The 23,024-nt window shown below is 45.7% G+C and overlaps 1 protein-coding gene across 1 annotated transcript; it reads right to left on the reverse strand.

Moving 5' to 3' along the window:
* Positions 1–11,523: 11,523 nt before the first annotated feature.
* LOC125742584 (CD209 antigen-like protein C) lies at positions 11,524–19,161 on the reverse strand. Its single transcript, XM_049014707.1, has 6 exons — positions 18,958–19,161; positions 16,547–16,648; positions 16,120–16,272; positions 15,042–15,187; positions 13,824–13,930; positions 11,524–12,102 (listed from the first exon to the last, which is right to left on the reverse strand). The coding sequence occupies exons 1-6, from the start codon at positions 19,058–19,060 to the stop codon at positions 11,940–11,942; spliced, it is 774 nt and encodes a 257-aa protein (XP_048870664.1). The 5' UTR covers positions 19,061–19,161; the 3' UTR covers positions 11,524–11,939.
* Between the last annotated feature and the right edge of the window lie 3,863 nt (positions 19,162–23,024).

The following is a 23,024-nucleotide window of genomic DNA, read 5'->3' on the forward strand; positions in this document are numbered from 1 at the left end:
CAACAACGTTTAACTTTTAGCTGAGAAATTTTTAAAGCCAAGGGCTTTGAAATCATAATAGCATTATGATGTTTTATTTTTAATTTTGGTTTCGGGCAGGGTGCCCACATCACCATTCACCCATCTCCAAGGTGCCCACATCACCATTCACCCATCTCCAAGGTGCCCACATCACCATTCACGCATCTCCAAAGGTGCCCACATCACCATTCACCCATCTTCAAGGTGCCCACATCACCATTCACCCATCTCCAAGGTGCCCACATCACCATTCACCCATCTTCAAGGTGCCCACATCACATTCACCCATCTCCAAAGGTGCCCACATCACATTCACCCATCTCCAAAGGTGCCCACATCACATTCACCCATCTCCAAGGTGCCCACATCACCATTCACCCATCTCCAAAGGTGCCCACATCACCATTCATCCATCTCCAAAGGTGCCCACATCACCATTCACCCATCTCCAAGGTGCCCACATCACCATTCACCCATCTCCAAGGTGCCCACATCACCATTCACCCATCTTCAAGGTGGCCACATCACCATTCACCCATCTCCAAGGTGCCCACATCACCATTCACCCATCTTCAAGGTGCCCACATCACCATTCACCCATCTCCAAGGTGCCCACATCACCATTCACCCATCTCCAAGGTGCCTACATCACCATTCACCCTTCTCCAAGGTGCCCACATCACCATTCACCCATCTCCAAGGTGCCCACATCACCATTCACCCATCTTCAAGGTGCCCACATCACCATTCACCCATCTCCAAGGTGCCCACATCACCATTCACCCATCTCCAAGGTGCCCACATCACCATTCACGCATCTCCAAAGGTGCCCACATCACCATTCACCCATCTTCAAGGTGCCCACATCACCATTCACGCATCTCCAAAGGTGCCCACATCACCATTCACCCATCTTCAAGGTGCCCACATCACCATTCACCCATCTCCAAGGTGCCCACATCACCATTCACCCATCTTCAAGGTGCCCACATCACATTCACCCATCTCCAAAGGTGCCCACATCACCATTCACCCATCTCCAAAGGTGCCCACATCACCATTCATCCATCTCCAAAGGTGCCCACATCACCATTCACCCATCTCCATGGTGCCCACATCACCATTCACCCATCTCCAAGGTGCCCACATCACCACTCACCCATCTCCAAGGTGCCCACATCACCACTCACCCATCTTCAAGGTGGCCACATCACCATTCACCCATCTCCAAGGTGCCCACATCACCATTCACCCATCTCCAAGGTGCCCACATCACCATTCACCCACCTCCAAGGTGCCCACATCACCATTCACCCACCTCCAAGGTGCCCACATCACCATTCATCCATCTCCAAAGGTGCCCACATCACCATTCACCCATCTCCAAGGTGCCCACATCACCACTCACCCATCTCCAAGGTGCCCACATCACCACTCACCCATCTTCAAGGTGCCCACATCACCACTCACCCATCTCCAAGGTGCCCACATCACCATTCACCCACCTCCAAGGTGCCCACATCACCAGTCACCCATCTTCGACCACTTATCTGGTACCAGGTCCATGTCATAAAACAGTCAATTGACAGACCTTTTCAGCCCCTGAGAATATAGTGCTTTTTTAAAGAGTTGTCCAGGGTGTACATGCTGCCCTGTGCACTGGCGACTAGCCTTCAAGCTAACCGTTACCCGCTACTGGGTCAGCTAGCAGTTATGGGGAGGGACATATGGACAGGAAGAAATGATAGATTAATAATAATTAGTGTCAGTCTTCCATAGCCAGGGCCTGGTCCTGACAGTTACCGCTCCCCGTTGATCCACTCCACGTTTTTTGCCTGCTCTGACGGGCTGAGATTAGCACAGACACCGAATAACATCATATGAATGCACATGGTTTGTTTTCATTGTGAATATTAAGGATACATTCGAATAATGTCGATCATTCGTGAGCATCCCCCAGTGCCACACAGATTTGATATTAAATAATATAATATGATTCAAACATGGGAAACATTTTGATTTATTTGAAATGATCACAGGTAGATGACTGTTACACTGTCAGCACGCTTAGCACAGGAGGCAGGGCGCCCATGACACTCACTACTTTGACTTTACGGCAGTATTTAGTGCAAATACTTTTAGCTCTACTTTGTCTCCAGTGATAGACATTATTTCTGTCTCTGTTTCTTAAATGTAACACAGCACCGTGACTTTATACCCTGGGCCAGATTTAGAATCAGAATCGCGTTTTTGCCACCGGGCTCTGGGTCAGTCTATTACAATGACTCCTCTTCACACTCTTCTCCATTCTCATACCAGCACCATTCCAGACAAACTGGGCGTTGGACACCTATGGCCACGAGGGTGCAGAGGGCCGCGAGGGTCCAGGGGGCCGCAAGGGTGCAGGGGGCCACGAGGGTGCAGAGGGCCGCGAGGGTGCAGAGGGCCGCGAGGGTGCAGAGGGCCGTGAGGGTGCAGAGGGCCGTGAGGGTCCAGGGGGCCGCAAGGGTGCAGGGGGCCACGAGGGTGCAGAGGGCCGCGAGGGTGCAGAGGGCCGCGAGGGTGCAGAGGGCCGCGAGGGTCCAGGGGGCCACGAGGGTGCAGGGGGCCGCAAGGGTGCAGAGGGCCATGAGGGTCCAGGGGGCCACGAGGGTGCAGAGGGCCGTGAGGGTGCAGGGGGCCGCAAGGGTGCAGAGGGCCGTGAGGGTCCAGGGGGCCGCAAGGGTGCAGAGGGCCGTGAGGGTGCAGAGGGTCGTGAGGGTCCAGGGGGCCGCAAGGGTGCAGAGGGCCACGAGGGTGCAGAGGGCCACGAGGGTGCAGAGGGCCACGAGGGTCCAGGGGGCCACGAGGGTGCAGAGGGCCGTGAGGGTCCAGGGGGCCACGAGGGTGCAGGGGGCCACGAGGGTGCAGGGGGCCGCAAGGGTCCAGGGGGCCGCGAGGGTGCAGAGGGCCGTGAGGGTGCAGAGGGCCGTGAGGGTCCAGGGGGCCGCAAGGGTGCAGAGGGCCACGAGGGTGCAGAGGGCCACGAGGGTCCAGGGGGCCACGAGGGTGCAGAGGGCCGTGAGGGTCCAGGGGGCCACGAGGGTGTAGGGGGCCACGAGGGTGCAGGGGGCCGCAAGGGTCCAGGGGGCCGCGAGGGTGCAGAGGGCACACAGTTACTTTTATTGACGTTTGAATAGGCAGCTTCAGGTAGTGTGCAGCTCAGTAGGTCAGGCTGTTGTGCCTGTCATCAGAAGATCATTGGTTCAAATCCCGAAGCCAGCATAGTGGTTTTACTGTTAGGCCGTGTTTTCTCAAAACAAGTATGTGCAAATGATTCTCAGTCACTCCCTCCGACAGAAGAAAATCAGAAGAAGTTTTGCGTCGTTGCTCTCTGGCATCACATGTCCGTTATTCTCCATGTTCGGATGCTGAATGGGGCGACAGGCAGGGGTCTGAGCAAACAGCCTGATGCCTATACAGCCTCCTTGGGTGAACGTGGACTGCATTTCAGTATGTATTCTCTGAGCCTATGCTGGGAAATATGACATTATCGCCAACATTAGCACCCCGTGCACGGCTGGAGATCAGAGCAGTGGGTTTGCTGTGGAGTCGTTGAGTTTCAGCCCCCCCACATGCATCTCATACCCCAGAGGCACCCACACACGCACTGCACTTTGTTACCGTGGTGACACACTGCCATGCTAGACAGCATCCAGCCCCCCCCCCACAAACAGCCCCACGCTCACTCTGGGAATCAGTATTCGCCCGCCTGCCACATAAAAATGACAACACTGATCCTGAAACATTTACACGCTCCGGTGCTGCTGATGAGACGATGTGGAAACTTTCACAAAGAGCCAGTTTCTCTCTCCCTCACCAGGCTGCAGCCACACAGACAAGTCAGAGGCTCTGCGGTTATGAGCAGTACCACATGTGGCCTGCAGGGGTGCTGCTTGGTCACATTTCGCCAAAAGGGTACTCTGCATTACTCCATATGGGCTGCACTTGCAGATGAAATTTACTGTACAGTTTTTGCAATCGTTTTCACACTTGTCTCTATACCAGGTCCAGTTACTAGTTTATTGAAAACAGGGTATATATTGTATTTCATACTAGTTTATAGAAAACAGGGTATATATCATATTTCTTACTAGTGTATAGAAAGAGGGTATATATCGTATTTATTACTAGTTTATAGAAAACAGGGTATATATCATATTTCTTACTAGTTTATAGAAAGAGGGTATATATCGTATTTATTACTAGTTTATAGAAAACAGGGTATATATCGTATTTCACACTAGTTTATAGAAAGAGGGTATATATCGTATTTATTACTAGTTTATAGAAAACAGGGTATATATCATATTTCTTACTAGTGTATAGAAAGAGGGTATATATCGTATTTATTACTAGTTTATAGAAAACAGGGTATATATTGTATTTCACACTAGTTTATAGAAAGAGGGTATATATCGTATTTATTACTAGTTTATAGAAAACAGGGTATATATCATATTTCTTACTAGTTTATAGAAAGAGGGTATATATCGTATTTATTACTAGTTTATAGAAAACAGGGTATATATCGTATTTCACACTAGTTTATAGAAAGAGGGTATATATCGTATTTATTACTAGTTTATAGAAAACAGGGTATATATCATATTTCTTACTAGTTTATAGAAAGAGGGTATATATCGTATTTATTACTAGTTTATAGAAAACAGGGTATATATCGTATTTCACACTAGTTTATAGAAAGAGGGCATATATCGTATTTATTACTAGTTTATAGAAAACGGTATATATCGTATTTCACACTAGTTTATAGAAAGAGGGTATATATCGTATTTATTACTAGTTTATAGAAAACAGGGTATATATCGTATTTCACACTAGTTTATAGAAAGAGGGTATATATCTTCTCTCCTAAGAGTTTATGTTGTAGTTTATTTGACATTTTTAGGTATTTGACATTATGTATATCCGGGGGGGTGGGCGGCCAGTTGACCTTGGCCCCGCAGAGGTTTTCAGTTCCTCTCCTCCTTTGTCATCTGACTTTCTTCTTTTAATTTCTCTCCTTCCTTTTTTTCCTTCTGTATTACTCTTATGCTGTTGCAATGTACTACAACACATCTACGTAAAACCCCTTGGGACGACTCTGTTGTGAAAGGCACTATATAAGAATAAATTGAATTTAATTTTATTCATCCATCCATCCATTTTCCAAGCCGCTTATCCTACTGGGTCGCGGGGGCTCCGGAGCCTATTCTGGAAGCAATGGGCACGAGGCAGGGAACAACCCAGGATGGGGGACCAGCCCATTGCAGGGCACACTCACACACCATTCACTCACACATGCACACCTATGGGAAATTTAGCAACTCTAATTAGCCTCAGCATGTTTTTGGACTGTGGGGGGAAACCGGAGTACCCGGAGGAAACCCCACGACGACATGGGGAGAACATGCAATCTCCACACACATGTGACCCAGGCGGAGACTCGAACCCGGGTTTCAGAGGTGTGAGGCAACAGTGCTAACCACTGCACCACCATGCCGCCCCTAATTTTATTCAGTCTTTACATTTAATTTTTATTTTGTTTATTTGAGCACCTTTTCCATTTTGTTGCGTAGTGTTCATCATTACTCATCTACTTTGTTACGCAGTTGTAGCTGAAACAATTTACCTTTTAGTTTTTCCGATTTGGATTCTGATTCGGAGTCTGATATGGCGGCAGAGGGCAGGTATGGACAGGCCTCCTAGCTGGAAATGTAAGGATCTGCAGGAATAGAGCAGCAGAATGCTCAGATCTGTAGCCGATAATGTGATCTGCTCTCATCCTATCACATACTACCCCAGCATTCACATAGCTAACTAAGAGTCACCCAGCGTGGTGGGTGTGACATCAGCGAAGGTGCCAGGCTCTGATTGGAGGACGGTGGTGCCTCTGTCATGCTCCACTGTGACGGAGGGGAGGCAGTTGATGGGCGACAGCATCTGTCACGGAATGCAGCATAGAGACGATAAAGTACGCAGCTGGGTGTCTTTTAATGAGGGATTATTAAAAACAGCAGTCGGATTAATCTGGCAACAGCACTAATGAATTAGAAAAGGTTGTTTATGATTTTACTTCAGCTCCCTGACACAGTGGTCATGGCAGGGAAGAAAAGGTAAAGAGGGTCGGATATTAAGGATGGGTTCATTTAGAGCTGAATTATTATAGTATTGTATGGGAACTGTTCTGGGGTCAGGACAGGGCAGGGATCAACACAACGCAGAACGCAGCGCTGCCGTATTGTATGGGAACTGTTCTGGGGTCAGGGCAGGGCAGGGATCAACACAACGCAGAACGCAGTGCTGCCGTATTGTATGGGAACTGTTCTGGGGTCAGGGCAGGGCAGGGATCAACACAACGCAGAACGCAGTGCTGCCGTATTGTATGGGAACTGTTCTGGGGTCAGGGCAGGGCAGGGATCAACACAACGCAGAACGCAGTGCTGCCGTATTGTATGGGAACTGTTCTGGGGTCAGGGCAGGGCAGGGATGAACACAACGCAGAACGCAGTGCTGCCGTATTGTATGGGAACTGTTCTGGGGTCAGGGCAGGGCAGGGATCAACACAACGCAGAACGCAGCGCTGCCGTATTGTATGGGAACTGTTCTGGGGTCAGGGCAGGGCAGGGATCAACACAACGCAGAACGCAGCGCTGCCGTATTGCATGGGAACTGTTCTGGGGTCAGGGCAGGGCAGGGATCAACACAACGCAGAACGCAGTGCTGCCGTATTGTATGGGAACTGTTCTGGGGTCAGGGCAGGGCAGGGATCAACACAACGCAGAACGCAGTGCTGCCGTATTGTATGGGAACTGTTCTGGGGTCAGGGCAGGGCAGGGATCAACACAACGCAGAACGCAGTGCTGCCGTATTGTATGGGAACTGTTCTGGGGTCAGGGCAGGGCAGGGATCAACACAACACAGAACGCAGTGCTGTTGTATTGTATGGGAACTGTTCTGGGGTCAGGGCAGGGATCAACACAACGCAGAACGCAGTGCTGCCATATTGTATGGGAACTGTTCTGGGGTCAGGGCAGGGCAGGGATCAACACAACGCAGAACGCAGTGCTGCCATATTGTATGGGAACTGTTCTGGGGTCAGGAGCCAAGAAGCATCTGGTTTGCTGGGAGAAAATCAGAACACAGAAATGTGTACAGAAACATATACAAAAATGTATACAGAAACGTGCAGATAAACGTGCAGATAAACGTGCAGATAAACGTGCAGATAAACGTGCAGATAAACGTGCAGATAAACGTGCAGATAAACGTGCAGATAAACGTGTAGATAAACGTGCAGATAAACGTGCAGATAAACGTGTACCTGATGGAGAGAATGAGAATATGAGAATCTAAGAAGTACCCTGGTCACCCCTAGTGGTGTGGTCTGGTCTCGGGCTGGTATGCGGTGTCCAGCTGGTGACATTTACACATAACGGATAATATTGCCTTTATAAAGCGTATTTTTGAAATAAGGGCATTCTTATTTTGCATAAACAGAAGCTGTAAATTCAGTATACTCAAAATAAGAATCGATGGGACATTAATCAATGTGTTAATTTTGAGGAAAATCAACTGGGCAGAAGCAAGTGCAACAAATATTCATGCCTGAGTTGACAAGAACCTTCTTAGCCACATACATTAATGACCCCTTCACACCACGAAGCTGATAAGCATCTGTTGCGATTTACTGTTTTCATAGCATTCACAGATTTTCTTTAATACAAAACTGAGATTATCCAAATGGGGACCTGAAAAATTGCCCCAAAAATAAGAAAGTTTGAGGTTTTCCACACTTTAGGGACACCATTATATGCTTGGCCTACCAGATTCCCATTGTATTCCAGAACATATCCTTTTTAGAAGATTAATGATCTCTTTTGTTAAACCTTCAACATCTAGCTGCTTCTTCTTACATTGATAATACCATTGTAGTAGTTTCTCATTACAAAGACATTTGTTCCATCTTTTTAAGGTCCTTTGACTCTTAAGGCAGATAAATGGATGAGACAGACATGCAGGCTTTGGCTGCACTAATAGCCATAAAGCTTGAGTAACATTAACGCTTTTGTTCACCTCTGGCTCACTGTGACAAACCTCCTCGTGCTCATACTCTCTCTCTCTGACAGTAACGGTTCACCTGCTTCTCACCATCCTGCATCATGGCCAGTGTTTCACTACCACTTTCTGTGGCTCTTCACCTCCTCCTTTCTCCCACTCTTCAGAAGGAGAAGTGTGCCCTACCTCCCCTGTCATTTTCAGTCCTTCTATCACTAGATCTGAGGCTCTTTAATACTGTATGTATCGATTTTTCACTCTTCTGCTTTCCTTTTCATTGAGCTTGACATCTATTCCAGGACATTTTCATTGACGTCAAAAGCAGAACACATTCTACTGTCAAGTGCATGTTAGCTAAAGGTAGAGTTAGACTAGGGCTGTTCAAATCACAGTCCTCTAGGGCCTGTTACTGCTGCTTTTCCTTTACCTGCGAGCCAGGTGTGAAGCCTCCGAACCAATCAGAATCAGTAATTATTACACTAACTACCTGGGAGAACTGAAAACAAAACCTGGATTTGGAATTGAGGTTCAGATCTGAAAAGCCCTGATTTAGATTGTCCCTGTTGTCACGTTCGATACACACGTCTGCTAAATGTCACAAATGTAAATGTAAGCTTGGATAGCTAGCTAACTGTGTTAACCTTTATGCTAGCTAACTTTATACCGCTAGCTAACTGTGTTAACCTTTATGCTAGCTAACTTTATACCGCTAGCTAACTGTGTTAACCTTTATGCTAGCTAACTTTATACCGCTAGCTAACTGTGTTAACCTTTATGCTAGCTAACTTTATACCCCTAGCTAACTGTGTTAACCTTTATGCTAGCTAACTTTATACCGCTAGCTAAAGACAACCCAACTTGGTTCACATGCTGTGACAAATTGTACCACCTAAAATCCATTTGGAAATCACCTTAGATAGCATTAATGTTTCAATTATCATCAAAATACCTGCTTTTGCTGTTGGCTAGCAAGTTGCGCAGAGCCTTCGAGGTCTCCCACTGCTGCGTGCGCGCCATCCGCACTGGAACAGCAGCCTATCAGAGCCGTGCACTGGCCAATCACTGTGTGGCAAAATTATCAGTGTGTTTATTTTGTCATAACTGTTTGCAGTCATGGGGAGGAGGCAACAGAGGAGGGCCAGGCTTTACCCAGGGTCACCATGTAGTTCCGCCCCTGTAAATATACAGGTAATGTTGGAGAGGTAATAAACCGGGTTTAATGTTTCATTAATTTCCAGCAGACCCAGATATCATACAGGATGCAGGCGAGCCGCTACCCGCTTATTAAATCTGTATGCACCTAATTTTAATTCACACAAACACAGATCTAAAATTTGCATTAAGAGAAAAAACACTGGTAAGCCAGTGCAAAACTGTCTTTCCAACTGCTCTTGAATCTTCAATCTTATTTTCCATGAGCCTACCGTTAAGTGCCTAGCCCACACATCATGGACCTGATGCCAGTGGGGCCGCTGCCCAGGGGCCCTTGGGGTGCAGGGGGCCCGTGGGGCCCCTAGCCCAAAACAATTTGCAACGCTTATCAACAATGTATTTTCGTTTGTCTATTTTAGAGGGCCTACATTCTTTGATCCTCTGCCTACAAGGGCCCCTGACCCTATAGGGAGGGCGTTTGGCTGCCAAGGGCCCTTGAATTGTGGTGGTTGTGGTTGTGGTGGTGGTGCTGGTGGGGGGGCCCTCGCAAACGTTTTGCCCAGGGGCCACACAACCCATAATCCATCCCTGCTAACAAATCATACAGAGTCCAATCAGTCTGGCATCCAAACTGTTTCTGGATCATCTGCAGTGGAGACGACATCCTCAGACCCTGGAACAGCAAAGATATTTAAATAGCTGTTTGTAAGTCAGGGGACACACCACAGGGCTGACATTTTGGCACTGGATTAAAAATACACAAGACTCTAAAGTGGAAATCACTGCATGGGCTCACAAACACTCCCAAAAGCCACTGTCTGTGAGCACAGTTCATCGCTGCATCCACAAATACAGGATGAAACTCTACCATGCAAAGAAGAAACCACATCAAAACATGACAGAAATGGTGCTGAATTCTCTCGGCCTGAGCTCACTTAAGATGGACTGATGCAAAATGGAAAACCTGTGGTCTGATGAATAAAATTTTCAAATTCTTCTTGGAAATCATGGAGTCCGTGTCCTCCAGGCTAAAGAGGAGAGGGACCATCCAGCTTGTTATCAGTGGACAGTTCCAAAGCCAGCATCTGTGATGGTATGGGGGTGCATTAGTGCCCCTGACTTGCGTAACTTGCACATCGGGGAAGATATCATTAATGCTAAATGCAAAATTCATGCTTCATTGAGAGCTTACAAAGCATCAAAAGGTCTCATTGTTGAAAGGTATCAAAATATCACAAAAATATTGAATGGAATTAGGTATACCATGGAACATAGTGAAGACAATCATAAAGAAGTGGAGAACAGAAAACAGTGATGTTACCAAGAACTGCATGTCCCTACAAAAATTGATGAAAATACAAGATGAAAGCTGCTAAGAGGCCTACAGCAACACGGAAGGAGCTGCAGGAATTTCTGGCAAATACTGGTTGTGAACTACATGTGACAACAATCTCTGTATTCTCCATATTTCTGGACTATGTGGTAGAGTTGCAAGACGGAAGCCAGGCCCGGCTAAATCTAAAATACATCAAGTCTCCCAAAAGCATGTGGGAATTGTGTGTTATGGTCTGATGAAACCAAGGTTGATCTTTTTTGCCACAATTCCAAAAGGTATGTTTGGCGTAAATACAACACTGCATATCACCAAAGGAACATCATACTGTACCCACGGTTACGCTTGGTGGGGGCAGTGTCCGGCTTTGGGGCTGTTTTATTTCAGCTGGAACTGGGGCTTTAGTCAAGGTGACAAGGGAATTATGACCAGTTCCGAATACCAGTCAGTTTTGGCCCAAAACCTTCAGGTATCTGCTAGAAAGCTGAAGATGAATTTCACCATTCAGCACAATGATGACCCCAAGCATACAACCAAACCAACAAAAGAATGGCTTCACCAGAAGATTAAAGCTTTGGAATGGACCAATCAGAGTCCAGAGCTAAACCCAACTGAAAACCTGGGGGGTGGCCTGGAGGGGGCTCTGCACAGGAGAGACCCTCCCAATCTGCCAGATTTGGAGCCTGTTTGTATGGAAGAGTGGGCAAACATTGCTAAGTCGAGATGTGGCATGTTGATAGACCCCCACCCAAAAAGACTGAATGCTGTAATTCAAAAGGTTCTTCAGCAAAGTATTAGTTTGGGGTGTGCACACTTATGCAACCAGCTTATTGTATGTTTTTTATATTTTTCCCGCTAACAGATCTGTTTGTTTTTCAATTGAATCGTACAGGTTATAGGTCACAATAAAGGTGGGAAAAGTTTTGAAACGATTTATCCCCTGTAGGTAAATTTTCATTTTCTGTTGTAGTTAAACAGGTTTGACAACAATTCCATAGCTTCATACCATTTATACAAGTAAACCTAAAAACAATAATTAATATTAGTATTTTAATGCCAATGGAGATAAAATGTGTTTCACAGTATTTTCTCAGCTGACAATGTTGCAACTCATATGTCAGATGATGTTACTTTCAGTACCGTCTGTTATTTGTACATGCAGCTGTACGACTCATCACATACGGAAAACCTAAAAAGGACAGAACAATTTCACAACAATTTGCCACACAGTAAGGGCCAAAATATGGCATTCCAAGTATTCATGCTGTATATAAATACACATCCACATTTATTACTGGATTCCTATTAACAGGATGAGTATGAGACTGGAGAATTAGTTTTGGAAACCACTGGGCTGTTTCTGACAGATCCAGGGCATTTTGTTCTGGCAAGGAAGGTCATTCCATCCCTTCTGATGTGTCGGAAGATGGAATCTATTGGATTCCACGCATTTCTCAATCCCTTGGTGGTTGTCTGGCTGCCCAGGATTCCAGTATCTGGGGAAGAAATAATTTTGATTATCTGATCTGGGTTTGAATTTAAAGCTAGTATGATATTAATCATACTACTAGTATGGTTTGGAGTAGGAATTAAGTAAAAAAATGGTGTAGCAGTAGTGCTGTATGAAGAACTGCTCTCTAACATAAAGAATATATCATCTTTCGTTAACAGTCCAATCCTCTGTATCTCTCTCTAATGTTCCTGAATCCAGTCTGTGTCTTCTCTTTCTATAACAGTCCTAAATCCTGTCTTACCCTCTATGTCTCTCTGTGATGGTCCTGAATCCAGTCTTACCCCATGTGTCTCTCTGTAATGGTCCTGAATCCAGTCTTACCCCCATGTGTCTCTCTGTAATGGTCCTGAATCCAGTCTTACCCCCATGTGTCTCTCTGTAATGGTCCTGAATCCAGTCTTACCCCCATGTGTCTCTCTGTAATGGTCCTTAATCCGGTCTTACCCCCATGTGTCTCTCTGTAATGGTCCTGAATCCAGTCTTACCCCCATGTGTCTCTCTGTAATGGTCCTGAATCCAGTCTTACCCCCATGTGTCTCTCTGTAATGGTCCTGAATCCAGTCTTACCCCCATGTGTCTCTCTGTAATGGTCCTGAATCCAGTCTTACCCCCATGTGTCTCTCTGTAATGGTCCTGAATCCGGTCTTGCCCCATGTGTCTCTCTGTAATGGTCCTGAATCCGGTCTTACCCCCATGTGTCTCTCTGTAATGGTCCTGAATCCAGTCTTACCCCCATGTATCTCTCTGTAATGGTCCTGAATCCAGTCTTACCCCATGTGTCTCTCTGTAATGGTCCTGAATCCAGTCTTGCCCCATGTGTCTCTCTGTAATGGTCCTGAATCCGGTCTTACCCCCATGTGTCTCTCTGTAATGGTCCTGAATCCAGTCTTACCCCCATGTGTCTCTCTGTAATGGTCCTGAATCCAGTCTTACCCCCATGTGTCTCTCTGTAATGGTCCTGAATCCGGTCTTACCCCATGTGTCTCTCTGTAATGGTCCTGAATCCGGTCTTACCCCATGTGTCTCTCTGTAATGGTCCTGAATCCGGTCTTACCCCATGTGTCTCTCTGTAATGGTCCTGAATCCAGTCTTACCCTCATGTGTCTCTCTGTAATGGTCCTGAATCCAGTCTTACCCCCATGTGTCTCTCTGTAATGGTCCTGAATCCGGTCTTACCCCATGTGTCTCTCTGTAATGGTCCTGAATCCAGTCTTACCCCATGTGTCTCTCTGTAATGGTCCTGAATCCAGTCTTACCCCCATGTGTCTCTCTGTAATGGTCCTGAATCCAGTCTTACCCCCATGTGTCTCTCTGTAATGGTCCTTAATCCGGTCTTACCCCCATGTGTCTCTCTGTAATGGTCCTGAATCCAGTCTTACCCCCATGTGTCTCTCTGTAATGGTCCTTAATCCGGTCTTACCCCCATGTGTCTCTCTGTAATGGTCCTGAATCCAGTCTTACCCCCATGTGTCTCTCTGTAATGGTCCTGAATCCAGTCTTACCCCCATGTGTCTCTCTGTAATGGTCCTTAATCCGGTCTTACCCCCATGTGTCTCTCTGTAATGGTCCTGAATCCAGTCTTACCCCATGTGTCTCTCTGTAATGGTCCTGAATCCAGTCTTACCCCATGTGTCTCTCTGTAATGGTCCTGAATCCAGTCTTACCCCATGTATCTCTCTGTAATGGTCCTTAATCCGGTCTTACCCATTATTTGTAGAGGCTGCTTTTCCATCGACCCATTTCCATGTTCCGCCTTCTTCATTTTTAATCAAACCAATCCAGAAGCTCCCTTTCAAATTTTCAATAAATGCCTAAAGAATAAAATACTGCCCATTAAAATATACTTCTAGTTGGGAAATTACAGTAAAACTGAAACAGTTTTTTCAATGTCATGCAGCAGCAGGAGGAAGACAACCCAAATGCAGGAGGCAGGTAAGGTAGCCCCCTCCCAGGGGTGTTTACTGTCGGGGGAAACAGGCAGGGTAGCAACGCAGACAGGGAACAATGACTGAACAGTGAGCTCAGGGCTAGCAGACACTCTAATCATGACTGACAGAGGAGTGAACACGAGGCAGCTAACAAGAGGGCAGGAGCAAGAGGTAAGACTAACGAGCCTAAGGCACAACTGATTAGGGGGAAATGCTGGGAACAGGCGAGCAGGGCAGGGCTGGACGTGACATTCACACTGGGAATGGAATCTATTTGCATTTCCTGCCTGTCATGAATCTGTCACTCATTAGGAAATACCAGTAATTTCTAAAGCGTCTGTAGTTTTTTTCTGTTTGCCAGTTGAAATTACTTTTGGGGCCCAAACCTTTATTATTATTATTATTATTATTATTATAATTATTATTTTTTGAAAGTGTTTGTCATACATCTCTGGTTACATCAGGTGATAAATAAAATGACCCTTTGACCCACATATCTGCCCTACAATGAAATTGATGTTGTCGTTCCTTTTTTCCACACATATTTGCTATACATTCACTTTTATTTACTCTGTGTATTTTTGAGCTATACTGTATGTACCTGCCCATATGCTCATCTTTATTTAGTTTTTGTGTATTTGAGGGTCAGAGGATCAGGTTATCGCTCTCTCTTTGCTTAATACCTCCCATTCTTACGCTGCACATTTTGTAAATCATGCTCTAGATTTCCGCTACCTGCTCAGAATCTCACCTCTTCGGTACATTCAGTGCTGTTAACATCCATTCTGTTTTTGTTTGTTTTTCACACACTCTGTTCTGTTGACCTGCACCTGTGTCTGACCTGCACCTGTGTCTGACCTGCATCTGTGTCTGACCTGCACCTGTGTCTGACCTGCACCTGTGTCTGACCTGCATCTGTGTCTGACCTGCACCTGTGTCTGACCTGTTCCTGTGTCTGACCTGCACCTGTGTCTGACCTGCACCTGTGTCTGACCTGTTCCTGTGGGCTTCTGATGATCACCAGATCCGCTCCCTTCTTCCTGCAGTCCTCACGGCTGTCACTCCAGTTCTTTATTCCGGTGGAGACATAGTAACAGTTTATGCTGACATCCAGACTCCAGCCCTTGGGACAGATGCGACCTGCAGGGCATGTGCATACATTGATTTAGGGTAGGGCTTCTCCAGCTGCAGGTCCTGACCTCACATTGGGGTTGCAGATATGAAAAATCAGCCACGCATAAAGGGACTGTGTGTGAGATCCTTCCCATGAAGTTAGTCTTCTTTAGGTTTATAATCTTAGCCTGTGCATGCATGTATTAATACAATACCAACCTACGCTTTTATAATATGTTATTTTTATTTTTAACTGTAGTATAATTGTGCCCTTGAGAGGTAAAGTGGGATGTCCCACAAAAAGAAAGTTTTGAGAAAATGAGCTCCAAAGTTGACATTTTTTCAAATAATCAGTGTGCCTATATCCTACAATTGATATATATCATAGGTAGCACCAGGGGCGCCGCTAAGGGGGGGAAAGTTGGGACAATTCTAAGGGCCCACGCCCTTTAGGGGCCCCCAGAGATCTGAATGGGTGTGGTAGGGGGGCCCAACCTCATATTTTGTCATAGGGCCCAAAATTGCTAGCGGCGCCCCTGGGTAGCACAGAGGTATGACTTAGATAATAACAACTTATCCAATTGAAAATATTCAATAAAAAGGGGGTAGGGGTCAAAAATGTGGGACAGCCCACTTTACCTCTCAAGGGCACAAATCAAGTCTGGGTTGTAACGTTTCTTCATGCATAAAATATGGGATCGTGACATAAGAAAGAACCTCTGATTGAGGGGATATCTGTGCCTTTCATGACGGGCTTTGCTCTGAAGTTCCGACTGAACCTTCCGAATAAACACATGCTGACATTCAGGCTAAGCCATGCAGAGATGCTACAAATGTTTTACTATTGCGTAGATCAGTACTTGGGAAGTAATAGATGACAAAATTGCAAAGGATTTCAGAAGGACCCTTATTCAGTGTAAACATTTACATCAGCTTATGTGTCATGAACAAACACTCACTGACTAATTGGTTCTTAATGTGATTGCAGCTGGTGTAAGCATCCTCCAGCTGGTCTCTCTCCGCACTGAGCACACTATGGTTAGACAGTATCTGGTCCCTTTCTGCTGCCAGAACTTGCTGCTTCTTCTCAGCATCGTTAATAGCTCCTATATCTATAAGGACATGAGAGAAGATGCTGTTATTTTCAGAAACATACACCAACTAGAAATATTGACCACTGACTCCCATTAGACAGTGATAATGCATACTAGCAGTAATATCACAGTTTTGATAAACTCACAGTAGACAGACAGTGAGCTAATTTAACCTGTTTATGAACATTAGCAGTAATATCACAGTATTAACAGACTCAGAGTAGAGAGACAGTGAGCTAACTTACCCTGTTTATGAACATTAGCAGTAATATCACAGTATTAACAGACTCACGGTAAACAGCCAGCGCTGTGAGGGCTGACAGCAGCAGGAAACACAGCAGCCCCAGACACACTGCAGCCGGTCTGTGGTCTCGTCTCCCTGCAGACTCAGATCCTGAGAAGGGAAACCACAATGAATGACAGATATGCTCTGACATTGAACAATGTTGAACAATCAATGCTTGACAGTTGCTTCTATGCAAATCACCAAATTACGCCCACAGACAGGTTTATCTGTATTACGTATTTACTTCCATTTGCGGATATGTGATATATGACACCTTAGCCACACACACTTGATGTAGGTTCTTCATCACATATTCCTTAGTCATGGTCTCATGTCTGCGTGCTCTTCTAATTTGCACTTAGGAACCTCATGGTGTTTTGATTTGAAAAGGTCTTCTGATGTTAACTTCTGACCATATGCCGTGTAGCATTTGCACCAGAGCTGGCGGTCGTCACTGGCAGCTCATTGGTAGCTCAGATAAAACTTGATTTCCTGTAGACTACAGGGTGGCGGTTTGGAGCCGCCCTCTGCTTTTAAAAAAAAAAAAAATGATACACTGCTTTTACAAACTTTTATTACAAGACAATATTAGAAATACTTAAAACAAATGTAACTTATTTTGAAGTGTTATGTATCAATTTACTCTGCACTGTACATGCATGCTAATGAATGTGAGAGCCTGCTGTAAGTAGGGGTTTCATCAGTAACCACCCTTTGCCTTTATCACAGTAGCACAGATTCACAGCATCATTTCCAGGATGTTTTGGAAATAACTTTTGATGGCAAGTGCAGCCTCACTGACTGTGAGCCAAACAAAGCTCTTAGCTCTACTCTCATAGATCCAAAGGCCCATTCCATCTTAGCTCTACTCTCATAGAGCCAAAGGCCCATTCCATCTTAGCTCTACTCTCATAGAGCCAAAGGCCCATTCCATCTTAGCTCTACTCTCATAGAGCCAAAGGCCCATTCCATCTTAGCTCTACTCTCATAGAGCCAAAGGCCCATTCCGTCTTAGCTCTACTCTCATAGAGCCAAAGGCCCATTCCGTCTTAGCTCTACTCTCATAGAGCCAAAGGCCCATTCCATCTTAGCTCTACTCTCATAGATCCAAAGGCCCATTCCATCTTAGCTCTACTCTCATAGAGCCAAAGGCCCATTCCATCTTAGCTCTACTCTCATAGATCCAAAGGCCCATTCCATCTTAGCTCTACTCTCATAGAGCCAAAGGCCCATTCCATCTTAGCTCTACTCTCATAGAGCCAAAGGCCCATTCCATCTTAGCTCTACTCTCATAGAGCCAAAGGCCCATTCCGTCTTTTTCTGTTAGCATGCTAGCATGTTAGCATGCCTGGGGAGCCTCCATCGTAATCTTTCTTTCTTTCTTTCTTTCTTTCTTTCTTTCTTTCTTTCTTTCTTTCTTTCTTTCTTTCTTCTCTCTCTCTCTCTCTCTCTCTTTCTTCACACCCAGGAAGACTGCTTTGGGTTGACCTTGTTAAGAATAGTCCCATACACAAATACAATTGTAATGTACTGAATGATGACTGGCCAGTGGGCAACACTCTTTGTTCTGTTCAAACAGGACTCTAACTGCAAACAGCTGCGAGTCAGACCGCAGACCAGCTCCATGACTGCATTACAGACACGGTCAGGCAGCAATGACTGGGCTCCAGTGCTTTTATTCCACACCCAGGACCCTTAACCCATGTTTTTGTTTAATTGCACTGAAGCTGGCAGTGACTGGCTGCACACGTCTTACCCACGGTGGGTGTCCCCCCGTCCAGTGGTTGTTTAACAGCCTTAGGGGCCCAGTGCAAATGCCTGATTTGTAAATGTGCGTCCGAGAGCCCTGTTCATAGTTTAGTCGTTGCTGCAGTCGCCCTGCTTGACATCAGTGGCCAAAATTAAAATGTTGCATTACTCACATCTCTGTTTAACGTGACAGATATATTCAGTGTTTGAAAACCAGCATCCTGCCTTCTTTCTAGGTACAAAGCTGGAGCAGAGTCATGTCAAAACCTTCCTCCACCCCCTAAGAAAAGCATTCAAGATAATTCAACAAATTTATCATGAGTTCCCAATGTCCTCACACTGATTTTGTTCTGGCACATTCTATCATGTACTCTGTGGCACAAAATGCTACATAACTAATTTTCTAGACGATATATAAGCTATAAATATAAAGGATATTACATTATATACAACACAAAGTTATATCCTAACCACAACAATCAACAGTCTATTAGTACATGTCGAGTCCACATTAGGGTCACTGCAATGGCTAGATTGTGTACTATGTAGATCTCACTGTAGATCTCAGGTCGTATGAATGGGTCTGATTGGCTGTGTCTCAAGTCTTAGTGTTTGATTGGCTATGTCCCCGCGTGCATTGATAGCTGCTGGGTCCTTCATGTTGTTACCTGAGAGTCGAGCTCCTGGGTTCTTCAGTGTCTGGGCTGCTATGATGGAACGCTTCAAGGAGATGCCATTGACATAAATATGCTGATCGAGGTCCATGTCCATACTGGTGGTCACCACTGGTGCATCCCAGGCACTTTCTCCTGTCTCTGAACCAGATTATATGAAGCTGAGGAACATTTGATTGGCTTTCTTTGCTGAGTGTAATGACCACATGTTGCAAAATACCACAGTCTTTGTTTATGTATGAAAAGAGGAAGCTTCGGTGTTTTTGAGGAAATGGAGAAGAGAGAATGTTCAATGCATTTATATTACGATACAAAGCTCCGGCTGATTTTTATTCCGTGTATTTTCCATCTGCATGGAAATGTTTCGACACGTTAGACACACATTCAACATGCGGCCTTTATATTTAAATGGAATGAAATGTGTCGAAATCTCCGTGGGGCTTCCAGGGTGTCATCAGAGCGGATTCCGGATTTCCTCCGTGGGATTTACCATTTTCAAAAGACGCATTGTTTCCTTCTTGGTTAATTTTACTTATGAAAGAAAAATTCAGAAACCTTGCTCGCTAAAATTTTAAGATTACCGGGTTACCTAGTAAAGAACAAATTCTTCCTTAACTTTACCAGATGTAATCCCATGGTTGCTGTGGTTATTACTCAAGTCAGGTATCATTAAGCAAAATTTACTGTAATACTGTTCAAGTTTGACCAATCCATGTGACTGAGTGGTAAGCAGAGGTCTTTTACTTATACAGATTTATCAGAAAAGCCCTTAACGCTAATGTCTTCTGAAATTGCTTTCATTAAAATTACCTTAGGTTGTCTAAATCTCCAAATGACCTGGGTAATTACAAATGGACTCACCAGTGACAAGCATCCTTCTAAGTCTAAACTCAGCTCCTCATCTGGTCACTGCTGTCCACTTGTCCAAAGAATCTTCTTGAGTTACCAGAGGTAATGTGGGAGGTTATCTGGGCTTTTGTTAGGATATGTTTGGATTCTGTGAGGGATTTTGGTCTTGGACAGATTCCACTGCTCCCAGCTGTGCTTTCACAGCAACGATCCTCACTGCTCGCCTCACTGCGACGGGTCAACAGACCTGTCAGATTGTGAACAGTGATCTGGTGGCCACGGCACAAGTGGAGAGTAAAAGAGGGTGTATGGAGAGAGTAAAAGAGAGTGTATGGAGGGAGTAAAAGAGGGTGCACAGAGGGAGTAAAAGAGCGTACGGAGAGAGTAAAAGAGGGTGTATGGAGGGAGTAAAAGAGGGTGCACAGAGGGAGTAAAAGAGCGTACGGAGAGAGTAAAAGAGGGTGTATGGAGGGAGTAAAAGAGGGTGCACAGAGGGAGTAAAAGAGCGTACGGAGAGAGTAAAAGAGGGTGTATGGAGAGAGTAAAAGAGAGTGTATGGAGGGAGTAAAAGAGGGTGCACAGAGGGAGTAAAAGAGCGTACGGAGAGAGTAAAAGAGGGTGTATGGAGAGAGTAAAAGAGAGTGTATGGAGGGAGTAAAAGAGGGTGCACAGAGGGAGTAAAAGAGCGTACGGAGAGAGTAAAAGAGGGTGTATGGAGAGAGTAAAAGAGAGTGTATGGAGGGAGTAAAAGAGGGTGCACAGAGGGAGTAAAAGAGCGTACGGAGAGAGTAAAAGAGAGTGTATGGAGGGAGTAAAAGAGGGTGCACAGAGGGAGTAAAAGAGCGTACGGAGAGAGTAAAAGAGGGTGTATGGAGAGAGTAGAAGAGGGTGTTTAGTAAGAGTAAAAGAAGGTGTATGGAGGGAGTAAAAGAGGCTGTACAGGGGGAGTAAAAGAGGGTGTATGGAGAGAGTAAAAGAGAGTGTATGGAGAGAGTAAAAGAGGGTGTATGGAGAGAGTAGAAGAGGGTGTTTAGTAAGAGTAAAAGAGGGTGTATGGAGAGGGTAAAATAGGGTGTAGGAAGGAGTAAAAGAGGGTGTATGGAGGGAGTAAAAGAGAGTGTATGGAGGGAGTAAAAGAGGGTGTTTAGTAAGAGTAAAAGAGGGTGTATGGAGAGAGTAAAAGAGAGCGTATGGAGAGAGTAAAAGAGGATGTTTAGTGAGAGTAAAAGAGAGTGTACTGAGGGAGTAAAATAGGGTGCACAGAGGGAGTAAAAGAGGGCGTACGGGGAGAGTAAAAGAGGGTGTTTAGTAAGAGTAAAAGAAGGTATATGGAGGGAGTAAAAGAAGGTGTATAGAGATCGTACGGGTGATGACATTGCATGTGCTGACACCAGTGAGTGAAATACAACTCAGCCCATATCCTAAACCCCAAGCGTGTGTCTGCCGTCTGTATGACAAAGGGGACATTCGCTACTCCCATGTGCTCTCAACCTTTTCTGTACCGCAAACCCAATTTTTTTAACATGCCAGCTCAGTTGTGACCCTGTATGAATTATAGGTTTAAATTAAGGCTATGATCCAGTTGCAGTGGACTCTGAAATTAACGCCAATCAATGCTTATCATACGAATCTCATTGGATAATAATCAGGATGATGATGCCCAGGATCATCTTGTTTCATCTTGTTTAAACGGTGAAGGAATCGTTTTCACACGTGATTTGGCCACCAGCGTCTTGACCTTAACCCCACTGAAAATCTTTGGCATGTGCTGAAGACAACGTTACTGAGGGTCCAACTCATCTATCATCAATACAAGATCTTGGTGAGAAATTAATGCAGATCTGGATGAAAAAAAATGTTGAGATGTTGCATAAGCTTGTGGAAAAGTGTCATGAGGAATGTGTGCTATAATCAAAGTAAAGGCGGTGGAAGCGAAAAGTCAAATGGCCAGGCAGTGTATCGTACTGGGGTGGCATGGTGGTGCAGTGGTTAGGGTGAGGGCGGCATGGTGGTGCAGTGGTTAGGGTGAGGGGGGCATGGTGGTGCAGTGGTTAGGGTGAGGGTGGCATGGTGGTGCAGTGGTTAGGGTGAGGGGGGCATGGTGGTGCAGTGGTTAGGGTGAGGGTGGCATGGTGGTGCAGTGGTTAGGGTGAGGGTGGCATGGTGGTGCAGTGGTTAGGGTGAGGGGGGCATGGTGGTGCAGTGGTTAGGGTGAGGGGGGCATGGTGGTGCCGTGGTTAGGGTGAGGGGGGCATGGTGGTGCAGTGGTTAGGGTGAGGGGGGCATGGTGGTGCCGTGGTTAGGGTGAGGGGGGCATGGTGGTGCAGTGGTTAGGGTGAGGGGGGCATGGTGGTGCCGTGGTTAGGGTGAGGGGGGCATGGTGGTGCCGTGGTTAGGGTGAGGGTGGCATGGTGGTGCAGTGGTTAGGGTGAGGGGGGCATGGTGATGCAGTGGTTAGGGTGAGGGGGGCATGGTGGTATGGTATGGATGGATAGATGGATGTATCTTGCTGTAATTGTTGCATAAAGGTCAGTACTTCGCCATTCCTTGATGAGTGTGTGATTGGCCCATAGTCTGTGTTTCCTTAACCAAGTGAGCAGTCGAAAACACTGTGTGCACGTTCAACGTGCTTCCAGTAGTGAGCTCTGGGCACAATCATGTTGGCCCCATGCTGAGAGCAGCCAATAGAAAAATAATAGAATGACATATGTGAAGAGCATTTACTAAACATCACTTATGTAACGCCACTGCTAATTGTTAGTAATGACAATGTAATCTTCTACTAATAGCGAAGCAATAATAAATCAAGTCAGTGATTTAATTGAAGTTAAGTATAGTACCTTGTCAATAGAACAAAAATTAGAGATCAAGTGATTAATTGAGGCAATAGGTTTGTGTGTACTTAAAGGAGAGACTTTGTTATGGGCACAAGCTGTCCGTGCTGGAGACCCCAGATGATTGTTTTAAGGGCTGGTGACGGTTTAAACTGGGCTTGAGAGAATCTTCAGTGGTTTATGGTGATGCAGTATCTGAGTCACAGAAAGAGAGTAATCACAAGGCTTGTTTTCCAAAAATACATTTATCTTCCATAACTGGTAGAAGGTCACAGGAAAGACAGGCATAAGGCAGGGTACAGCCTGGGTGGGATTCCAGTGCATCATAGAGGGAAAGACAGGCACAAGGCAGGGTACAGCCTGGGTGGGATTCCAGTG

This window comes from Brienomyrus brachyistius, chromosome 5, assembly GCF_023856365.1.
Source record: "Brienomyrus brachyistius isolate T26 chromosome 5, BBRACH_0.4, whole genome shotgun sequence".
Lineage (NCBI taxonomy): Eukaryota > Metazoa > Chordata > Actinopteri > Osteoglossiformes > Mormyridae > Brienomyrus > Brienomyrus brachyistius.

Bases quoted from the DNA above. Each gene is read 5' to 3' on its own strand.
- LOC125742584 (XM_049014707.1), bottom strand. From the start codon at position 19,060: ATGGACATGGACCTCGATCAGCATATTTATGTCAATGGCATCTCCTTG. The intron at 15,188-16,119 runs GTGAGTGTTTGT...CATGCCCTGCAG, and splicing joins CATTAAGAACCAATTAGTCA to GTCGCATCTGTCCCAAGGGC. The intron at 13,931-15,041 runs GTCAGACACAGG...TTTATTCTTTAG, and splicing joins TCAGAAGCCCACAGGAACAG to GCATTTATTGAAAATTTGAA.